At 40.7% G+C, this 20,602-nt stretch overlaps 1 protein-coding gene across 2 annotated transcripts in view; it reads right to left on the reverse strand.

Moving 5' to 3' along the window:
- Positions 1 to 487: 487 nt before the first annotated feature.
- Positions 488 to 20,602, reverse strand: part of LOC306982162 (lysine-specific demethylase 6A-like) — a 48,848-nt gene continuing 28,733 nt past the window's right edge. For both annotated transcript variants that reach the window (XM_079581974.1, XM_079581973.1), the window contains 16 exons: positions 19,511 to 19,582; positions 19,339 to 19,440; positions 17,994 to 18,320; positions 16,604 to 17,463; positions 12,841 to 12,970; positions 12,649 to 12,754; positions 11,001 to 11,206; positions 9,599 to 9,660; positions 9,432 to 9,506; positions 9,201 to 9,349; positions 7,793 to 7,907; positions 7,526 to 7,713; positions 4,949 to 5,090; positions 3,287 to 3,413; positions 3,046 to 3,216; positions 488 to 1,413 (listed from right to left, as the gene is read on the reverse strand). In XM_079581974.1, coding sequence (XP_079438100.1) covers positions 1,384 to 1,413; positions 3,046 to 3,216; positions 3,287 to 3,413; positions 4,949 to 5,090; positions 7,526 to 7,713; positions 7,793 to 7,907; positions 9,201 to 9,349; positions 9,432 to 9,506; positions 9,599 to 9,660; positions 11,001 to 11,206; positions 12,649 to 12,754; positions 12,841 to 12,970; positions 16,604 to 17,463; positions 17,994 to 18,320; positions 19,339 to 19,440; positions 19,511 to 19,582 — 2,862 coding nt within the window. In that variant the 3' untranslated portion in view covers positions 488 to 1,383. The remainder of the gene's footprint in view (positions 1,414 to 3,045; positions 3,217 to 3,286; positions 3,414 to 4,948; positions 5,091 to 7,525; positions 7,714 to 7,792; positions 7,908 to 9,200; positions 9,350 to 9,431; positions 9,507 to 9,598; positions 9,661 to 11,000; positions 11,207 to 12,648; positions 12,755 to 12,840; positions 12,971 to 16,603; positions 17,464 to 17,993; positions 18,321 to 19,338; positions 19,441 to 19,510; positions 19,583 to 20,602) is intronic.

A 20,602-nucleotide genomic window follows, 5' to 3' on the forward strand; every position in this document is an offset into this window, starting at 1 on the left:
AATCCTCACGTCGTCTTTTTGCTGAACTGGATCCACTTTATAACAAAACTTCTCGTCCTTGTATGATTTTCACGATTAAATAAAAGGAAGTCGTGCGAATCATTTGACAACTTTTGTGTTTATTGACTGGTCATAAAACATTCTTCAAACAATAAAACCGTTATTTTTCTTCTGTACAACGCGCGCTATTTAGGCCATTTTTATTCACCTATTTATTTATATATATATTTATATATATATAGAAAACGTCAGAGGAGCCGTGTGAAAAGGACAAAACCCCCTTTTTAAAATTTAATGGCAGGTAAATTCTGGAAAAAATAACGGCATTCCATTCACAAATATTCTCAAGCAATAAATAGGTTTTTATAAATAGTGTAAATTTACATCGAGATTAGAAACAACGCAAAAAAAAAAAGAGGGGAAAAAAAAAATATCCACAATTTCTGTTTTTAAGTATGTGCAACCCATTTTGTGGTGACTTGGCTAATTTATTTTTTTGTTTTTTTTATTTTTTTTTATTTTTCATTATTTAGCTACGAAACGAAACGCTTAAAAAAAGAAGAAGAGGAAACAGAAAACTCGTAAAAAAAAAAAAAAAAGAAGAAAGAAAATCGAAAGAGTCTAAACTGTTCACATTACAAATTTTTTTTTTTTAGGATATTTTGCAGCGAGTTAAAAGTACTATGTCTATAGAAAAGTAGGCTATTTAGAGGGAACAGAGTAAACAACACAAAAAAGGGGGGGGGAAACAAAAAAAAAAAAAGAACAAACAAAGGTTGTCAAGTCAGTAGTCTTGATAATTATCTACAAACGTAATAAATCTTCCCGTAATCCTTTTTTGCTCCGAACGCTTTTTGATTCCGAAAGTCCGTCCGCGAAACAAAAACAAAAAAAGGAGGAAGAGACAAAAAATGAAAAAACAACAAAAAAGGTAAGCAGTGGGTTTCCTGTAGCTTTCGCCCGGTTGAAAAAGGGTCTCTAAGCCGTTGTTATAAAAGGGCGGAGGGAAAAAAAAGAAAAAAAGAACAAGTATAGGTTGCATAGACAGACAACGTTTTTTTGTTTTTTTCTCAAAATGGCCGCCGACCGGATGCAGAGCCGTGATTTGACGAAAACGAGGAAGTGGAAGTTTTGGTGGTTGGTGGTTGGTTGGTTGGTGGTGGGGGGCGGAGACGAGCGGCCCGTGGGTTTTCCTGAATATTAGTAGAAGAAGAAGAAGGAGAAGAAGTCGTTGAGCGCGGTGGAGGAGATGGAAGGAGGAGGAAGAGGAGGTGGAGGAGGAGGATCCGGGTGAGTTGTACATCTGTGGTTTCTGCGACAATGTCTTTCCGCACTCGGTCGCGGAAGCCGGTTTTTGGGAAATGGACGAGGCGTGGACTAATGTCAAGACGAGGACGAGTGCAGAGGAGGCGCCTGCGGAGACACACAGAGAGAGAGAGAGAGAGGTAAAATTATGTTTACAAATATATATTCCAATGTTTTTAACGTCCACCTGAACCCAAATCTAAAAGCTTCTCGACAGGAGATCACAGCCTGCATGTTTGTCTTTAGTCATATTCACTATGATGGGATTTAGCTGATTTTAACCTGCTGTAGAGCCGACTATAGGGCCCACGAAGACAAAAGGCTAATCTTTTCAGAAACAGAGGAAGACGGAGGAGAAGAAGAAAAAGAGGGAGAAGAAGAAAAAGGAGAAGAAGAAAAAGGAGAAGAAAAAGAGGGAGAAGAAGAAGAAAAAGGAGAAGAGAAAGGATGAGGAGAAGAAGAAACAGAAAAAAGAAGAAAAAGGAGAAGAAGAAAAAGGATGAGGAGAAGAAACAGAAAAAAGAAAAAGGAGAAGAAGAAAAGGAGGGAGGAGAAGAAGAAAGGAGAAGAAAAAGGATGAGGAGAAGAACAGAAAAAAGAAGGAAAAGGAGAAGAAGAAGAAGAAAAAGAAGAAGAAAAAGAGGGAGGAGAAGAAAAAGGATGAGGAGAAGAATAAGAAAAAGAAGGAGAAGAACAGAAAAAAGGCAGGAAAAAGAGGAAGAGGAGAAGAAGAAAAAGAGGGAGAAGAAGAAAAAGGAGAAGAAAAAACAGAAAAAAGAAGAAACAGAAAAAAGAAGAAAAAGGAGAAGAAGAAAAAGAGGGAGGACAAGAAGAATAATAAGGAGGAGGAGGAGAAGAAAAAGGAGGAGAAGAAAAAGGATGGGGAGAAGAAGAACAAACAGAAAAAAGAAGAAAAAGGAGGAGAAGAAGAAGAAGAAGAAAAAGGAAAAGAAGAAAAAGAGGGAGGAGAAGAAGAAGAAAAAGGAGGAGGAGAAAAAGAAAAAGGAGAAAAAGGAGAAGAAGATGATTTCAGTGTACATTTGCATATGATTTTATCTATGCAAATATCATGCTACATTAAAACAAATATTAGCCAAGGCAAAAAGCCTGTATCTACAGTGACTTTACCTCATTAACTCAAAAGAAAATGCCACATTAGATCATTTTGAAAGTGTCAGTTCAGCATAAATCCTTTCATAAGTCCATTTTTAACATGTGCCTTTGTTGATGTCAACAACCTTTACAACAAAAGCTGGAAAACTGGGAGTTGATGCTACAACGCTCTGTGATTGATAAACACCAACTTTGCGATAGGGGTGAAACAGCGCCCCCAATTTGACGCGGGCGGCCAAACAGTGTACTGCATCCATATTTACCATCGAGAATGAAATGTTGGGAACCACTGTTTTACACCATAATGTTATTCTCAATGAATTTCTACAGTAAAAATGTCATAATTAATCAAAATATTTAGATTTAATGCCGGTTTGAATCCAATTTAATGTTTTTTAATGACATTTAAGGGCTTCAAAAGACAGATGTATGTAAACTATAACCTTGTGGGAAGATTATGACACTTTTCCTTTTGTGTTTTTCTTTAAATCTGACAAATAGAAATAATTGTCGGTAATTCTCACAAACCGATGACGCACATTTTTAAATTTTCCCTTAAGCGAGTAAGTGTGGAAAATTGGATATGTGTGTTTTTATGCGTCCCAGTGATACATGTGAAGGCCTTACTAGTGTGAAGTGGTCGTAGATGTGCATGAGGTCGTCCATCCTGTACTGCTCCAGCACCACGAAGTCGTCCAGGGTGGAGCTGCCTTTGCGGGCGCAGTCCTGACAGTGCACCACCGGGGGCACTTTGGAGAGCAGCTCCCGCCGCACGAACAGCAGGTTGAACACCTCCACCTGAAGAAGAGGAGGAGGAGAGAGATTCAGGACGTGTGAACGGATGAACGGAGGCTCGGGGCAGACGTACCTCACAGATGGTGCAGTAATGAGCAGCTTCATCTCTGGATCTGGGCCTGAGAACCGTCTCTTTTCCAGCCGATGCCAAAGCCTCCTTCACCCACTGGCACTGCTTCAACGTCCGCAACAAGCAGTACCTGCGGGAGGAGAGGATTTTACTGCTGCGGCTTCAGAAGAGGCTCTAGGAAACGCTTTAGTGGAAGCTCAGAGAGAAGTGGAGGTCGACTGATATTTGGATATATTGGCATTAGATTGACCAATAGCCGATACTTTAAAATACCCAGAGGTGGGAGGGAGTCACTAAATGCAAGTCCAACGTCATCGTTAAGCCTGATTCTTCTTTTCAAAATGTGTTTAATCCACTTAAAAATATTAAGAGCTTTCTCAAGATTTTGTGATTTTTTAAAATTTAGGCTAAAAATCTAATGGATTTGGATTGAAAGTCTAATTAATATTCAAATCGCTACAAAATTTAGTATATATATATATTTAAAATGCTCCAAAATTACTGGGAGAGCATTTTAAGGAAGGGGGGCCTACTTAAAAAAAAAAAGGAAACACAGACTTTTAACCTCTTAACTCCCAACTACTTTCAACTAATTTTTGTCATTTTTTGTCCCATTTTTTGTCCCATTTTTGTCATTTTTTGTCCCATTTTTGTCCCTTTTGTCGTCAATTTTTTGTATTTTTTTGGGTCAAATTTGTATCACATTTTTGTAATTTCCCCCCCCACATTTTTGTAAATTTTTATCACATTTTTGTCATTTTTTTTTTCTATTTCTTGTGACATTTTTGCCACTTTTTCATCAATTTTTCGTCACTTTTTTGTCAATGTTTTCTCGCTTTTTTGTCACATTTCCATCATTGTTTTCGTCTCACTTTTGTTGCTATTTTCTCACCTTTTTTCCAGAAGCATTTAAACTGGGGTAAAGCCAAACTGGAGAAAATGTGCTCGGTTCAGGTGGGAGTTAAGGGGTTAAACATGAGCTGCTTTTCCCTGCAGTCAGAGACATAAATATATAAAAATATTTTTATTTTTGTTAGTTTCTGGCAGTTTTTCTGTCAGTGGTTCCCCTGTAATGCCCCGGCCCCTGTATTCGCCCCTGCTCTAAGTAGATTCCGCACAGCCTTCAGTCCTGTGGTATTTACTCTCACGGACAATTAATGAGTAACAAAAACATGCTACGACACCTGCAGTGGCGCTACTGGCCTCTAGGGGCACGAGTTACTTAGTTCTGCTTGAAGATGATTTTGTATACTTTATGTTTCATGTTTTGTTTTCAGAACCTGCTTTTGTTTTAACTAAAGAAATAATGTCAAAGCTTCTTGGATGGATTCAAAATGGACGACTGAGTTCACACAAACAAAATCAGAGACGGGACAGATGAGTCTTACGGGAAAACTGTACTTGCTATGTAAAAAATCTGCCAGGGGAATAAGTATTTTTTGCATTTAAGATGAGAGAAATCCTCTTATTTCAAGTAAATGCTGATTCATTATTTAATTTGAAGCACAATGGGATGTTTTTACTTGGTGTAAGTGTAAAAATACTTGTTCCACTGGCAATAATCAAGGGCAAACATACTCGTTTCATATTACTTTTTGCATATAAATCAAACAGTGAGGGACAAATGCCAAATCAGCCAAGGTCGTTTTCTGAATCTCCACTCACTTGATCATCTCGTAGAGCTTGTGGTCCGACACCTTGATGTTCCGGGCCATGTTCCAGGAGAGGTGCACCATGGGAACCATCGACTTGACGCTCTGGAGCTTGTTCCACTCGTATCGCTCCACCGCCAACTTGTACTGATGAGCTGCACAGGAACAGGAGGGGAGAATGTTCGTGTCATTCCAGCAAAGCAGACACAGCAGGTGAATAGGGGAAAAACATTAAATGTAGAGATATCAAACTGAAACTTCTGCTGAACATTACTGACATGAATATGAGACAAAAACGTATTGCAAGTTTTCTGTCAGTTCCCTTTTTCATGTAAAAATAACACATTTTATGCATAAATATGGCCAAAATGTCTCTTACTTTGGCGCCAAAATCTGAATAATGGGTCGAGGTTCAAATGCATTGTTTTATTTTGTGACATATTAGTTTATAAAGAGTTTTTCAGAGGAGATTTTGGATCTTGTTAAGTTTATGAATAAGTGAAAAAAATGCAAAAATTCTAAAATTTCGCCTCGTTTTTTCTGTGTTAACCTCTTAACCCCCGCCTGAACCGAGAGGATCTTCTTCGTCACGTCATCGGATTTTTTTTCCCATCATTTTTTCGTTGGGTAACTTTTTTGTCATTTTTTCGTCAATTTTTTATCACATTCTTGTCACATTTTTGTCATTTTTTTGGTCATTTTTTGTCAAGTTTTGGTAATTTTTATGTCAATTTTTTATCACATTTTTGTCATTTTTTATCACATTTTTGTCATTTTTTGGTCACATTTTTGTCATTTTTTCGTAAAGTTTTGTCATTTTTCGTCATTTTTTCGTCAATTTCTTGTGACATTTTTGCCACTTTTTCATCAATTTTTCGTCAATTTTTTGTCAATGTTTTCTCACTTTTTTGTCACATTTCCATCTTTGTTTTCATCTCAGTTTTGTTGCTATTTTCACAGCTTTTTTCCAGAAGCTTTCGGACTGGGGTAAAGCCAAACTGGAGAAAATGTGCTCGGTTCAGGTGGGGGTTAAGGGGTTAAAAGTCTGTAGGAGCAACTAAAGTGGAGATATTATTGTAAAACTGGAACAAAAAACAAAATTTTGAGAAGGTTTTGTAACACATTTGTCCAGTCTTTCATATCAGGTGTCTCCCAGAAAGGAAATGAGCATATTTGGATTATAGCGTCATCTGGAGCAACTTGATGGATATAAAACATGTTAATATTTATGAATGAACACACTAAGGGTGACTCTGACACATCTGACTAAGACCACATTGACCATTCATTTATCCTGATTTAGTCAATAACTAATATCAATACTAAACTATACAAACAGGCTCTTTGGCTCTGATGTAAACCAAGCCACTTAAGTGATACACAATCCACGGTAATCATAATTAAAACACTAAAATGTCACTAATCAGCGTTTCGTGTTTAAAATCAGTGGAAAGGTCAAACATAATGTCTGCGAGCTTTAGACGGTCCCCGCCAACGACAAAAACGGATGAATTAAGCAGGAAATTACAGGGAAAGCTGATCAAAAATGTACACGAGAACTGCTGCAAACTAATGAACAGAACTTCCCTGAGAACAAAACGTACATCTAAGTTTTAGACTTTAACGTTGATATTTTTGATTTTGATTAAACTCTTAATCCCCGCCTTAACCGAAGACATTTTTTTGCTGCGTCAGAAACTGCAGCAAAAAAAGGCAAAAAGTGCTAAAAACTGCTGCAAAAAAGCGTCAGAAACTGCTGCAAAAAAGCGTCAAAAACTGCTGCAAAAAAGCGTCAGAAACTGCTGCAAAAAAGCGCCAAAAACTGCTGCAAAAAAGCGTCAGAAACTGCTGCAAAAAAGCGTCAGAAACTGCTGCAAATAAGCTTCAAAAACTGCTGCAAAAAAGCGTCAAAAACTGCTGCAAAAAAGCGTCAGAAACTGCTGCAAAAAAGCGTCAGAAACTGCTGCAAATAAGCTTCAAAAACTGCTGCAAAAAAGCGTCAAAAACTGCTGCAAAAAAGCGTCAGAAACTGCTGCAAAAAAGCGTCAGAAACTGCTGCAAAAAAGCGTCAGAAACTGCTGCAAAAAAGCGTCAGAAACTGCTGCAAAAAAGCGCCAGGAATACGACAAAAAAGTGACAGCACAGCAACAACGCAAGGAAAAATTTGATGAGTTTTGTAGTTCTTGGCTTTCAAATGAGGTGCTACTCTGGCCTATAGGGTGTGTGTGGTTTAGAGCTCCTCAAACATGGCGTGTGCCGTGTCGGTGGCGCCTGTTTGAGGAGCTGTAAACCCTGGCGTGTGTGGTTTAGAGCTCCTCAAACACGGCGTGTGCCCGTGTCGGTGGAGCCTGTTTGAGGAGCTTTAAACCCTGGCGTGTGTGGTTTAGAGCTCCTTAAACACGGCGTGTGCCCGTGTCGGTGGCGCCTGTTTGAGGAGCTGTAAACCCTGGTGTGTGTGGTTTAGAGCTCCTCAAACACGGTGTGTGCCCGTGTCGGTGGAGCCTGTTTGAGGAGCTTTAAACCCGGGTGTGTGTGGTTTAGAGCTCCTCAAACACGGCGTGTGCCCGTGTCGGTGGCGCCTGTGTCTCACCGGTCAGGGGCCCCACGTTCCAGGCGATGTTGTTGCACCAGCCGATGGCCTGCACCCAGTGGACGGTGCCCGTGTTGAGCCACACCAGGTCGCCCGGGCGCTGGATGAACCGGTAAACGGGCACGTCCGCCTCGTACAGATCCTCCAGGTTCGGCCACCACGAGCCCATCAGGAAGTTTATGTTGTTCCTGCGCACACAGTCGAGTCGGTAAATCACATGGGGGGGAAAAGTCTCAAATCTAAAAAAGAAATGAGAGAGGATTTTACTTCTCGCAGAAGTTGCTCATGACGCCCCAGTACGGCTCGGGGACGGCGAACCACTCGCAGTCGCCGGGTCCGATGTTGATGTTCACCGCACAGAAGTTATTATGCTCCTGGTGACCTGCACAAAACACACAGGAACGTTTCATCATCGCTCTTCAGTCACATTCCTGCTGCTCTCGTGTCTTCTGTGGCTTTTTTGTCTTGTTTTTAAGGGGTTAACATTAGCAATAGCAGCTCGTAGATTACCTGCTGAATGAACCATGTACTCCCCCCAAAAATATACGATACCGGTGCCATAAAACATTTTCCATTTGTATCATTTATTTGAAGAAAAATGACCAAGAAACTTCCTTTAACGACGAAACACTTTCCAAGATTTTTTTTATTTCCCCCCTATTTTTAACCAATTTTTTTCACCCAAATTTTCCATATTTTTTCTCTAAATGTTCCCACTTTTTCCTCACAATTTATAATTTTTTCCCCCAATTTTCCAATTTTTCCCCCTACATTTCTCCCCTTTTTTTTTCATTTTCTTAAACATTTTTTTCCAATTTTGCCCCAAATTTTCCCAGTTCATTTTCCACATTTTTGATTCCCCCCCCACCATATCACCCCAATTTTTCCACTCTTTCCAATTTTTCGATGTGTTTTAGCCAATTTTCCCGAAATGTTACATTTTCCTATATTTTTTTCCTATTTTTTCAATTTCTTCCCCAAATTTTTCTGTTTTTTCCTCCCAATTTTCCCCATTTTCTTTTTTTTTTAAATTTTGCCCCAAATTTTCCCAGTTCATTTTCCACATTTCCCCCCCCCCCAATATCACCCCATTTTTTTCACTCTTTCCTCAATTTTTCGATGTGTTTTTTAGCCAATCTTCCCTAAATGTTAATTTTTTTTCCTATATATTTTTTTCTATTTATGCCAATTTTTCCCCAAATTTTTCTGTTTTTTCCTCCCAATTCCCCCCCCTGCATTTTTTTTTTCCATTTTCTTTTTCCATTATTTTCCAATTTTGCCCCAAAGTTTGTTTTCCAGGTTTTTGATTTTTTTTCCACCCAATATCACCCCAATTTTTCCACTTGTTTTCCCTTATTTTTCGACGCGTTTTTTCACAAATTTCCCTTGAATGTTAAATTTCTTCCAATATTTTTTTCCTATTTAATCCAATTTTTCCCCCAATTTTCCAAGTTTTTTTCCACTATTTTTCCTCAATTTTTTCCCCTTTTTAAAAAAATGTTTTCAACTTGTCTTTCACCTTTTTTTCTTTTAAATTCCAACGACCAACAGCATCAAAGCTTGAATATAAAGACTTTATATTTCTTTTCAGATCCTACTTTCGATACTTTTATTCTTGTTTTGCTCCCTACACTCGCCGCCCGCTCAGACTCCACATTATAAACCTGGGACGGACCTGGGATCCTGCTGCCCGGGACCTTCATGTAGAGCTGCGCCGTGTTCATGCCTAAGATGGTGTGTCCCACGTGGCTGAGCAGGTTTCCCGCAGACACGACTCGAGCGAACGCCGGCAGTTTACTCAGCTCCTGCAGCTGCTGCTTCCACCTGCAGGGGGCGACACAGAGACGCGCTTTAGTCACACGTTTCCCAGACGGACACGAGTCTCAGAGGCTCAGAAAGAACTCACTTCTTCTCGTCCGATACGTCGATGTTGGTGCCGAACTTGATGTACTTTAATGGACCTCTTCGTTTCCGGGCGACGCTGAAAACGGAGGCAGAACGTTTGTACCAGAAACTTTACCGGGAACTTTCGAAACATTACCAGAAACTTTCGAAACGTTTGAGAAAGTTCACCTGTCGGCTGACGTGGGCTCCGTGTCCGAGGGTTCTTTAAGAGCCTTCTTCTCATTCTCCTCCTGGAAACAGAAAACAAACGGGTCATTATTTGGTGAAGAATCAGAGAATTAGAGAAGAGATTTTTTCCATTAACACCCCCGCCTGAACCCAGCACATTTGGCTTTACCCAAATCTAAAAGCTTCTTGAAAACAGTGTCAAAATAGTGAGAATAAAAACACAAAAGAGAAACAAAAGAGTAAGTGAAAAGTAAGAAAAAGCGATGAAAATATAGCAAAAAAATGTGACAAAAATGCAACAAAAACAATAGGCTGTGACCTTTTAGATTTGGGTTAAGCTGAACTGGAGAAAATGCACTGCTTGAGGCGGGGATTAAAATCCAAAATCAAGGCCTGAAATGTCATTAAAAATGTAACATTATTTAAAAAAAACCATAAAGTTAGATTCAAACTGGCATTAAATATAAATTAAATGGAAAATCCCTCAACAATTTTTATTAAACACGTTCATCGAAAATACCAAAACTATCGTCTAACACAGTGTTTCCCAACCAGGGGTACGGGGACCCCTGGGGGTACTTGAGCACTTAGCAGGGGGTACTTGGAATTATTTCAGATTAAAAAAAAGTGAAGAATTTCAATATGAATTTCAAAGGGAAGTTAGTTTTAATCATGTTTTTCAATAAATTGTTTGATTTTGCTTATTTTTGCTTCATTTTAAACACAACACACTGTAAAATACTGTATTATATTAATTTAGTTGGTCACTTTGTAATAATATTGGCAAAATCCTCAAGCTAGGGGGTACTCAGAGTATAAATCCGTGACTCAAGGGGTACGCGAGGCAAAAGGGGTTGGAAACCACTGGTCGAACACATCTGCAGTTTTGCCTGAAATTTACCACTTTTTTTGCTTAAAAGTTTCCCGTTTTGTCCAATTCTCTTTCTTCAAATCCTAAGAAATGAAATATGTGGCGATTTTTTTCTGCAATTGTGGCATTAAAATATAGTATAAGGCTTTTAACCTCTTATCCCCCGCCTTAAAGCAGAACTAAGTAACTCGTGCCCCTAGAGGCCACAAGAGCCACTGCAGGTGTCGTAGCATGTTGTGTTTTTTTACTCTTTAATTGTCCGTGAGAGTAAATACTGCGCTGACAGAAAAGACAAAGGGACAGAGGGATATTGTTCATCTAATTACACAACGGAGATAATTTTTTTCACTCAAACTTGGCTGTAAATACTGTTTAAGTGGCGCTAGCCCACAGTTAGCTTTGCCCGTTAGCCTGTTAGCAATTGTGGTTTTCTGTCCAGAGACACCAGGGGGCGATGAAAGACCCTTTAACACTCGTATCACCCCCAGAGGGACGATGGAGAGGATTTATTAAGTCTGTTCTTCCTCTTACCCTGAGAGACTCCTGGAAGGACGCCGCCTGGTACTGGGCGTATTTGGCGATGGTGGTGTGGCCCCGCCCACTCTCACACCTCCACATCTTCTTGGTCCCGGTCTGGTCCCAGTTCTCGTCGGCGGGCTGGGACAGCTGCGTCCACACCTCCACCAGGTGCTCGGGGTTCGCCTCCACCAGCGTCTTCGTGGAGAACAGGCCCAAGTCTGGAGGAGGAAACGGGGTTTTAAAGAACAGGGCGTCGACAGGTGCAACGTTTAAAGCATTTATCACCTTTAAATGAGAGAAATGTGGATATTTAACAGTAAACTGGACTCAATGGGAAACTTTAGGACAATAATAAAGGGAAAGTTCTTTATCATTTTGAATATATATATATATACTTTTGGATAGGGGTGAGTACCGTTAAATAATACCAGTCTGGTGTCGAAAAAATAAAAGTCTAAATAATAGTAATAATAAAAATCTAAAGCAGGAACCAAAAGGAAATATTAAATCTTTATATTCAAGCTTTGATGCTGTCGGTCATTAAAATTGGCAAGAAAAAAAGAAGGGAAAAACAAGTGGAAAAATTTGAATAAATAAGTAGAAAAATTGGGATAAATTTGAGAAAAATTAGGGAAACATGTTGAAAAAAAAGGGGATTTTTTTTTAAAAACAAGTAGAAAAATTGGGGGAAAAATTGGAAAAAATAAGTGGAAAAATTGGGATAAATTTGGGAAAAATTGCGGAAACATGTTGAAAAATAAGGGGAAAAATTGAAAAGAAAAACTGAGAAAAACAAGTGGAAAAATTGGGGAAACATGTTGAAAAATAAGGGGAAAAATTTAAAAGAAAAACTGAGAAAAACAAGTGGAAAAATTGGGGAAACATGTTGAAAAATAAGGGGAAAAATTGAAAAGAAAAACTGAGAAAAACAAGTGGAAAAATTGGGGAAACATGTTGAAAAACAAGGGGAAATTTTTGAAAAAACAAGTAGAAAAATTGGGGAAAAGTGTCGAACAAAAGGGGAAAAATTGGAAAAAACAAGTGGAAAAATTAGGGAAACATGTTGAAAAATAAGGGGGAAAATTGAAAAAAATAAGTGAAAAAATTGGGATAAATTTGGGAAAAATTGAGGAAACATGTTGAAAAAAAAATAAGGGGAAACTTTTGAAAAAACAATGGGAAAAACAAGTGGAAAAATTGGGACAAAAAGTGGAAAAAATGGGGAAACATGTTGAAAAATAAGTGGAAAAATTGAAAAAAAGAAGTGGAAAAATTGGGATAAATTTGGGAAAAATTGAGGAAACATGTTGAAGAATAAGGGGAAATTTTGACAAAAAACAATGAGGAAAAACAAGTGGAAAATGTGGTGGAATGAAAAAAAACATTTTTTGGGAAAAATTGGGAAAAAAATTGAGGGAAATCTGGATGATTTTTATATGGAAAAATGTATTAAAATGTGGGGGGGAAATAGGAAAAACCTTTGTCATTAAAGGAAGTTTCTTGGTTGTTTCACCTCAAACAAATGATACAAATACAAAAGAAGTTAAATGTACTGGGTGAGAAGACGCTGGACTTACAGAGATATTAACCATACCGTTACCGTAGTTACCACAACAGGATTCTTAATTTAAAGCATAGTTTGTTTTTGTGAGGTCCGTACCCAGTTTGAGCGCTCCGGCGAGGCCTCGGATCACGGTGACCGGGTTGGAGGGGTTTGTGCAGAACTGATGCAGCGGAGGGAAGAAGGCGTCCCTTTTGTTTTCCAGCTGAACAGAGAAAACAAAAACACATTTCTTTAGCCTCTTTAGCCCCGACAGCCACACCGGCGCCTCCCGTGCGGAGCGGCACTCACGTAGATGGAGGGCGTGGGCGGGTTGAGCTTGTCTTTGGGCAGAGCGGGGTTGGGGGCCGGGGGCAGCCGCGGAGGGGGGCACTTGTCCAGGAGGATGCTGCTGTTCGAGAGGCCGTTCTTCCCCAGGTTTCTGCCGGAGAAATCACAGCATGAAACGATTAAACCCACGACAACATGAGCGCGGCCAGAGGCGACAGGAGAGGAGAGTGTTTCGGTTCATACAGGAAACAAGGCTAAACGGAAATCATCTAATGTAAGTGAGACGCTGCAGGGGAATAGAGAAAATAAATAACTGTAGAGATTTCAATTTGAAACTTCTGCTGAACATTACTGATATAAATATGAGAGAAAACGTATTGAAATGTTTTTGCGAGAGTGGAATGAAAACGGCAATGGTGGAAGAAGTACTCAATATTCTTACTGAAGTGAAAGTGCAGATACAGGACCAAAAAATGTACTTAGTAAATGGACTCATATAACTACCTTTTTTCTACCTTTACCAGGCCCAAAGCACTTTACATCAAGGAACCGGTCCCCAATTCACTCTCGTGAATTTGTGGGAGCTGGGATTCGAAACCAGGACCTTCCAATCACGAGACGACCCGTGCTACCATCTGTGCCACCGTCGACCCAGTAAAAGTATCTGACACATTTTTTACTATTTTTTAAAATCATTTCAATCAAACCAGATCTAAACGAGTAAAGCACTGAGTCAGGTAAAAAACAGGAAATGTTATGGGTGCAGCATGGCCCCTTTGCTTTCCCTCACAGTGGCCTTTATGATGCTCCAGAATCAGTTGTTTTGGGGTTTCCGGACCATTTTTTTGGTTTTGGGACACACCCCTACATTTTTTTTTATCCTGGCGCGTCATAGAGGCCACTGTGAGGGAAAGCAAAGGTGCCACACTGCACCAAGAACACCACTGAGTCATTAAAAGGTCAAATCCATGCAGATATTAAGATTTTTTTTCACCTAAAAAGTTGCATAGTGCACTGTATTGGTATCGGTATCCAATCGGGCATTTTGAGAGTATCGGACTGGATCGGATTTCATGACTGGACGGGTCCGATACAGATTTATCGCAGCACAGTGGTAAACCAGCAGACTGGAGCCGCTGCAGATCCATGACCACAGATTCACAGCCTTCATGCTGTCGCTAAGTTGGGCTAAAGATTTATTCTTATTATTGTGTCTTGCACATAAGTAAGTGCCCAGGTCTCATGGGCTTACAAGACACATTTCAGAACAGAATTCAGATGGAGCTGCCAGAATAAAATCACAGAAACTGTACAATCAATCACAACAGAACAACATCCACATCACAGGAGGATATACATTCATTTGTCGACTATCATCAACACCTGCTTCTGGAAAATTCAAAGTTAAAGCCAAAACCAAAACCTCTTGCATGTAAAAAAAACCCTGGTAAAACTACTGTAATATCCGTAGGCTAAAATATATAATGATATATATTATATTATATAAAAATATAATACAAAAAGACTGCATTGGATTGGTATCGGCCAGACGAAGTAAATATCGGATCGGATCAGGAGCAGGCAAAAGCGGATCGGTGCATCCCTACCTTGAAGTAAAGCAAAGTACCTATAATTTGTACCTTTTACTTTGCACCTTTTACTGGGAATCGGGCCTCAAGTGCTTTGACATTTAAGGACTTTATCTTTAATTCAGATGTAAAAAAGGTCCATTAACAAACATTTCACACTTTATTCAATTGGACTAGAGTTAATTTCATTTCCATTTGTTTTACAACCAGTTTAGTCCGATTTATATTAATTTCAGACCCTTTCAGTCCCGGTTTGATCCTGATATAAGCCCGGCGGTAACTGGAAGGTCAGATATTGTATGAATTGGTCCTGGAAGAGTTTGAGAACCACAACAGGGTAAACTCTCCCCTTTAAACATGATGCAGAAGCGAAGAAACCAAACCCTGGATAAGCTGAGTCTAATCTAATTCGATAAGTCTGGACAAAATGCAGTAATAACTCAGTAAACGCCCGTCTCTCGCTGCCATTGTGCTCCGCGGGTTCTGCACAGCAACAGCAGAGCCTTGAGCGTTGAATGAAGTTACGTAACTGGCCTTTGTGTTTGTAGTCGCGCCGCTCGTCCACTGGGAGGCGCCGTCTTCGAAGCTAACAGTGAATCCACACACGCCTTGACATTTAGCAGCAATTATCAAAAAGCTTTTTATTTAAACAGGACGGACCAGCGGGGAAAACAAAATGGCTTTCAGATAGATGATAATCACCAGGGGAAACGAAATTCAAACGGAGCTGGGATTGAAATCTCTATTTGTTAAAGCTTTTTAGGTGGAATAATAAGGCTGAACAATTATTCAAATTGAAATGAAAAAGTGGCGTCTGCTGAGAACCAAATGTCCCCGAGTCACTGACGAAGACTCATCGTTTAAGCCACTTCAGTCGACAAAACAAAACATGCTCAACAGCAGACAGGCTATCCTTAAAGAGTAATTTACGAAGGGATTTGAATGAAATCTTAGACTGAAAAGGGCATTAACACAAAATGTGACAAAGTTATACTGGAAAAGGAGTGCAGGATAAAAATGCAAGTATTGAAAGTATTGCAATACTTAACATACATACATAATGGATCAATACTTGGTATTGCGATCCGATATTTTGTCTGCCTTAATGCTACATTTTTATATATATTTTTAAAACGATAATAGAAATATGAGTAAGAAAATAGTTTTAACCAGGAAAAAGTCCCACTGTGATTGGGAATCTCGTCGTGGCCCCACAGGGAAACCTATTATACATGTTTTAGTGGTAGGGGAATGTGTGGCTTTGAGGACTGTGCTTAATAGGGCTGGGTCAAAATATCGGATCGGATTTGGATCACAATACTTTGTGCTGCAATACCAAGTATCGACACTTTACTTGTGTTTGGAGGCGTTTTTATCACACACTCCTTTGTTTTCCATAACAGAACTTTGATACATTTTGTGTTAATGCACTTTTTAATCTCAACACTTCAATAAATGTCAAATGGCGTTTGGTTCATACTTTTCGGTCACATGACTTTTTGCACAGTTGAAAGTAAACCTATTACTTATATCACAATTACTTATTGCATCATAATATCGTGATACGTATCAGATTGTGACTAAAGTGGATCATCTCAGCCCGAGCACATAGAGATTGAGGATTTCTACTTTAAAAAAGTAGTAGTATTTCTGCAAAATACTGCTTTTGTTGAAAAGTAAAAGTATAATATGAGAACTTGCTACTTTTACTAATCCTCCTCTTCTACTACTCTACTACTCATCTTCTACTCTTCCTCCTACTCCTCCTCCTCCTCCTCTTCTACTCCTCCTCTTCTACTACTACTACTCCTCCTACTACTACTATTTCTACTCCTCTTTTACTACTACTCCTACTCCTCTTTTACTACTCCTACTCCTCTTACTCCTCATCTTCTACTACTATGCCTACTGCTCTTCTACTACTGCTCATCTTCTACTACTACTATTTTATCCATTTTAGGTTTTATATTGATTTTATATTATTTCATCGTTGTTTACGCGACTGCACTTTGGTCACCCTGAGTGTTGTAAAGGGCTTTATAAATAAATATTGATTACTTTTAATCCAAAGTAAAAAAAACGATTTGTACTTTCTACTTTAAATACTTTGGTATTTTCTACAGCAAGTACTTTCACTTCAGTACTGATTCAGAGCCACCTCTCCTTTAGCCAGACCAGTATGAGCTCCTCCTCACCTGCAGGCCTTCAGCACGTCCGTGGAGCTGGGATAGATGGATATGGACGATGACGAGTTGGAGCTGTGCGCGTGAGGGGGCGTGGCCTTCAGCCCGGTCACCGCCGGCGGCTCCGCCTTCATCGGGCTCTGGGAATCCTCGGAAATGCCCCCCTTCCCGTTCACCGCCGGGGCAGGGGGGGCGGGGTTCGCGTTGGAGCTCCGCGCGGCCGGACTCTGCGCCCCCGCCGCCTGGTCCGTCGACTTGGGGGACGGCGTGGCGGTGGACATGGCGGAGATGGGCGACGACGCGGCGGAGCTGTGCGCCTGAGGGGTCGACGGGGTGACCGCCGGGTGGATATTGTTCACTCGCTTGTTCAGGTCTTGCGAACCCGTGGAGTTTTCCGAGTCTTTGCCGTCCGCTAGCAGCGAGGACAGCTTGGGATTGTCCGCGCTAAGGCTGCCGGCCGCCTCCGACAACGTTTTGGCTTTGTCCGACGCTTCTTGGACGTGATTCGCGAGGGGAGATGGCGCCGCGTCTTCCCCGTTGTTTTGCGAGACCGCCGCCGCCGCCGCTGCTGTGGTGGTGGTGGTGGTTTTCGTGGCGTCTTTGGTAGCGGCGTTCGAAGCAGAGGTAGTAGCCGAGGCGGGAGAAGTCGGGAGGTGGTTCGAGTTGTTGCCGTTGTTGGACTGAAGCGCGGGAGATGATGAAGCCGTCGTGGTCGTCGTGGTCAATGCGGTGTCCGTGGAATGTGCGACCTGATTGGACGAAGGGCAGGGGGCGGAGGAGGAGGAGGAGGACATGGGCGGGGTCGAGGTGGGGTCGGGGGCGGCGTCTGAGCGGGGGTGCGGAGCGGCGGGAGATGAGCCTTTCTGGAGCCCCTACGAAATATAGAAAAAAATGTCATTACCTTTCAATAAACTTAGATTTAGTGTCAGTTTGAATCAAATGTAACGCTTTATAATGAAACTAAAGGTGTTTTGGTGGAGGGCGGGGCGTTTTTACCTGAGAGTTGTTTTGGTGGAGGGCGGGGCGTTTTTACCTGAGAGTTGTTTTGGTGGAGGGCGGGGCGTTTTTACCTGAGAGTTGTTTTGGTGGAGGGCGGGGCGTTTTTACCTGAGAGTTGCTTTGGTGGAGGGCGGGGTGTTTTTACCTGAGAGTTGTTTTGGTGGAGGGCGGGGCGTTTTTACCTGAGAGTTGCTTTGGTGGAGGGCGGGGCGTTTTTACCTGAGAGTTGCTTTGGTGGAGGGCGGGGCGTTTTTACCTGAGAGTTGTTTTGGTGGAGGGCGGGGCGTTTTTACCTGAGAGTTGTTTTGGTGGAGGGCGGGGCGTTTTTACCTGAGAGTTGTTTTGGTGGAGGGCGGGGCGTTTTACCTGAGAGTTGTTTTGGTGGAGGGCGGGGCGTTTTTACCTGAGAGTTGTTTTGGTGGAGGGCGGGGCATGGCGTTGACTCCTGGGTTTTTGTGCAGGTGTGAGGTAGCGGCGCTTTCTCTCCTCCCTCCTCCCTCTGTACATAAGGCACGTCTCCGTCGGCTTGATTACTGCAACTACTATTACTACTACTACTGTTATTATTACTAGCACTGGAACTGCTCCTGGCGGGGACCGTGGGGAGGGCGCCCAGGGGCCCGTTGAGCAGAGATCTTTGGGGGAATCGGAGGTTGGGGGAGGGGAGCGGGTGCGGCGTGGGGCCGTTGGGGAGGGAGGGGCGCACCTGGCCCGACGAGTTTTGCCTCATCTGGAGAAAAAACAAAAGAGAACAAGGTTAATGTGTGTCAGATGCCCTCCCATAATCCTATAATCCTGTACAGTTTAACAGAGATGGGGCAGGTCAAATATCTAAAGCTTTAATGCCCAAATAAAACTGTTTAACCTCTTAACTCCCGCCTGAACCCAGAGGATCTTTTTCCTCACGTCAGATTTTTTTTCCATCTTTTTTTTGTTGGGTATTCAACTCATTTTTGTAACTTTTTTGTAATTTTTTGTCACATTTTTTGTCATTTTTTAGTCATTTCTTTGTAATTTTTTGTTAATTTTTAGCAATTTTTTTGGTCAAATTTTTATCACATTTTTGTAACTTTTTTATAATTTTTTGGTCATTTTTTATCACATTTTTTGTCACATTTTTTGTCGTTTCTTTATCATTTTTTGTTAATTTTTTGTATATTTTTGGTCACATTTATATCCAATTTTTGTCATTTTTTTGTCACATTTCGTCACATTTTTGTCATTTGTGTCACATTTTTAAAAAAAAATCGTCAATTTTTTTTAAATCAAATTTTTGTCATTTTTTTGTTTCATTTTTGTCATATTTAAAAAAAAAAAATTTGTCACAATTTGTCATTTTTTGGTCACATTTTGGTCATTTTTTCATCATTTTTCGTCACTTTTTTCTCACATTTCCATCATTGTTTTCGTCTCAGTTTTGTTGCTATTTTCACAGCTTTTTTTCCAGATGCTTTTGGACTGGGGTAAAGCCAAACTGGAGAAAATGTGCTCGGTTCAGGTGGAAGGTACGGGGTTAATGACATAAGTAAAAAATAAATGCATGTATTAAATTGCTAAAATAGAGGCAAGTATAAGTAAACTATAAACAATGGACAGATTTTGAGCCAAAATTTTGTAAAATTGAAAGAAAGTTTCTTCAAAATCTCCAGTTTTGGGCCATGCATGCATTTATTTCCACCAGTGAACTCCTAAAAGAGACTTGCTACGCTAATTTGATGAGAAGTTTTTGTAATGCATTGACACAGAACCTGGTGTTGGTGCATCACGGAGAGCTGAGCCTCCAGCTGTTCCAACATCTGCAGCTGAGGAGGTTTGAGACTCGCCCGGTTTCCTCTCAACTGCTCCAACAACTGCGGGAAAATATGCTCATTACACATTTGAGTCCGAATCAAAAGCTTTTCCAAAACCGACTGTACAAACCTGTAGCTTCTGTGGAGAGAGATACCAGTTGGCGACCGGCTGCTGTGCGGGGCTACCGGCCCAAGGCTCACCCTGAAGGAGCAGAAAACCAGCAACTTTAGGCCACAAAAATAATACGATAAAAAAAATCCTTCAGCCCGGTAGCTCTGTGGGTAAAGCAGCTGCATCGTAGTAGAGATGTGTGAATGTCATCGACTGGACTGGGCTGATTGACCTTGGGATGTTTCGCTGAGAGAAGTGGCCAGAGTTTAAATAGACCTTTGGCTTGTATATGGATTGTATATTGGTGGAGAGCGGGGCTTTTTACCTGAAAGTTGTTATTGTGTGTGCTAAATTATATTATTGAAGACCATTTGATGCCACAGAAACTCAAAAATTGGAGTAAAGTTGTGTTTGAAAAGTACTTCATCTTAAATACCCAACTATAAACAGAGCCGTGGGAAGATATTTTAGCTAGCGGGTGCTGAGGGACAAAATGTACCCTTTTCTGTGTTTATTTCCTATTTATTAATACTGCCTGCAGTTCGAAAACTATCCACCAGGGAGTGCTGCAGCGCCCTCAGCACCCTGGGTTCCCACGCCTTGACTATAAACATGAAATACAACCTAAAATAAAGTTCTCTATCAGAAAAATTGTGACAAAAAATGCCAATAAATGAACAGACGATAAATATTAAGCCCGAAAATGTATTGTTTATCTGTCATTTAACCTCTTACCACCCGCCTAAACCAAATGCATTCTGTCCTCTTTGGCCATTATATAGGCCTGTGTGACGCCTCATTTGAAAGCTAAGACCCACAAAACTGATCTTTTTCCTCACGTTGTTGCTGTGTTGTGTCACCTTATTTTGTGTGGGGTTTTTTTGTGTCACTTTTGTTGAGTTCTTGTCACATTTTTGTCATATCTTTGTTGAATTTTTGTCACGTTTTTGTTGAGTTTTTGTCACTTTTTTGTTGCGTTTACATCCTTGTTTTCTTCTCATTTTTTGTGGCTGTTTTGGTGCTTTTTTCCCAAGAGGCTTTTTGATTAGGGTCAAGCCAAACTGGAGCAAATGGGATCTGTTCAAGTGGGAGTTAAGAGGTCAACCTCTT

Source organism: Gobius niger, assembly GCF_951799975.1.
Source record: "Gobius niger genome assembly, chromosome: 23".
Classification (NCBI taxonomy): Eukaryota; Metazoa; Chordata; class Actinopteri; order Gobiiformes; family Gobiidae; genus Gobius; species Gobius niger.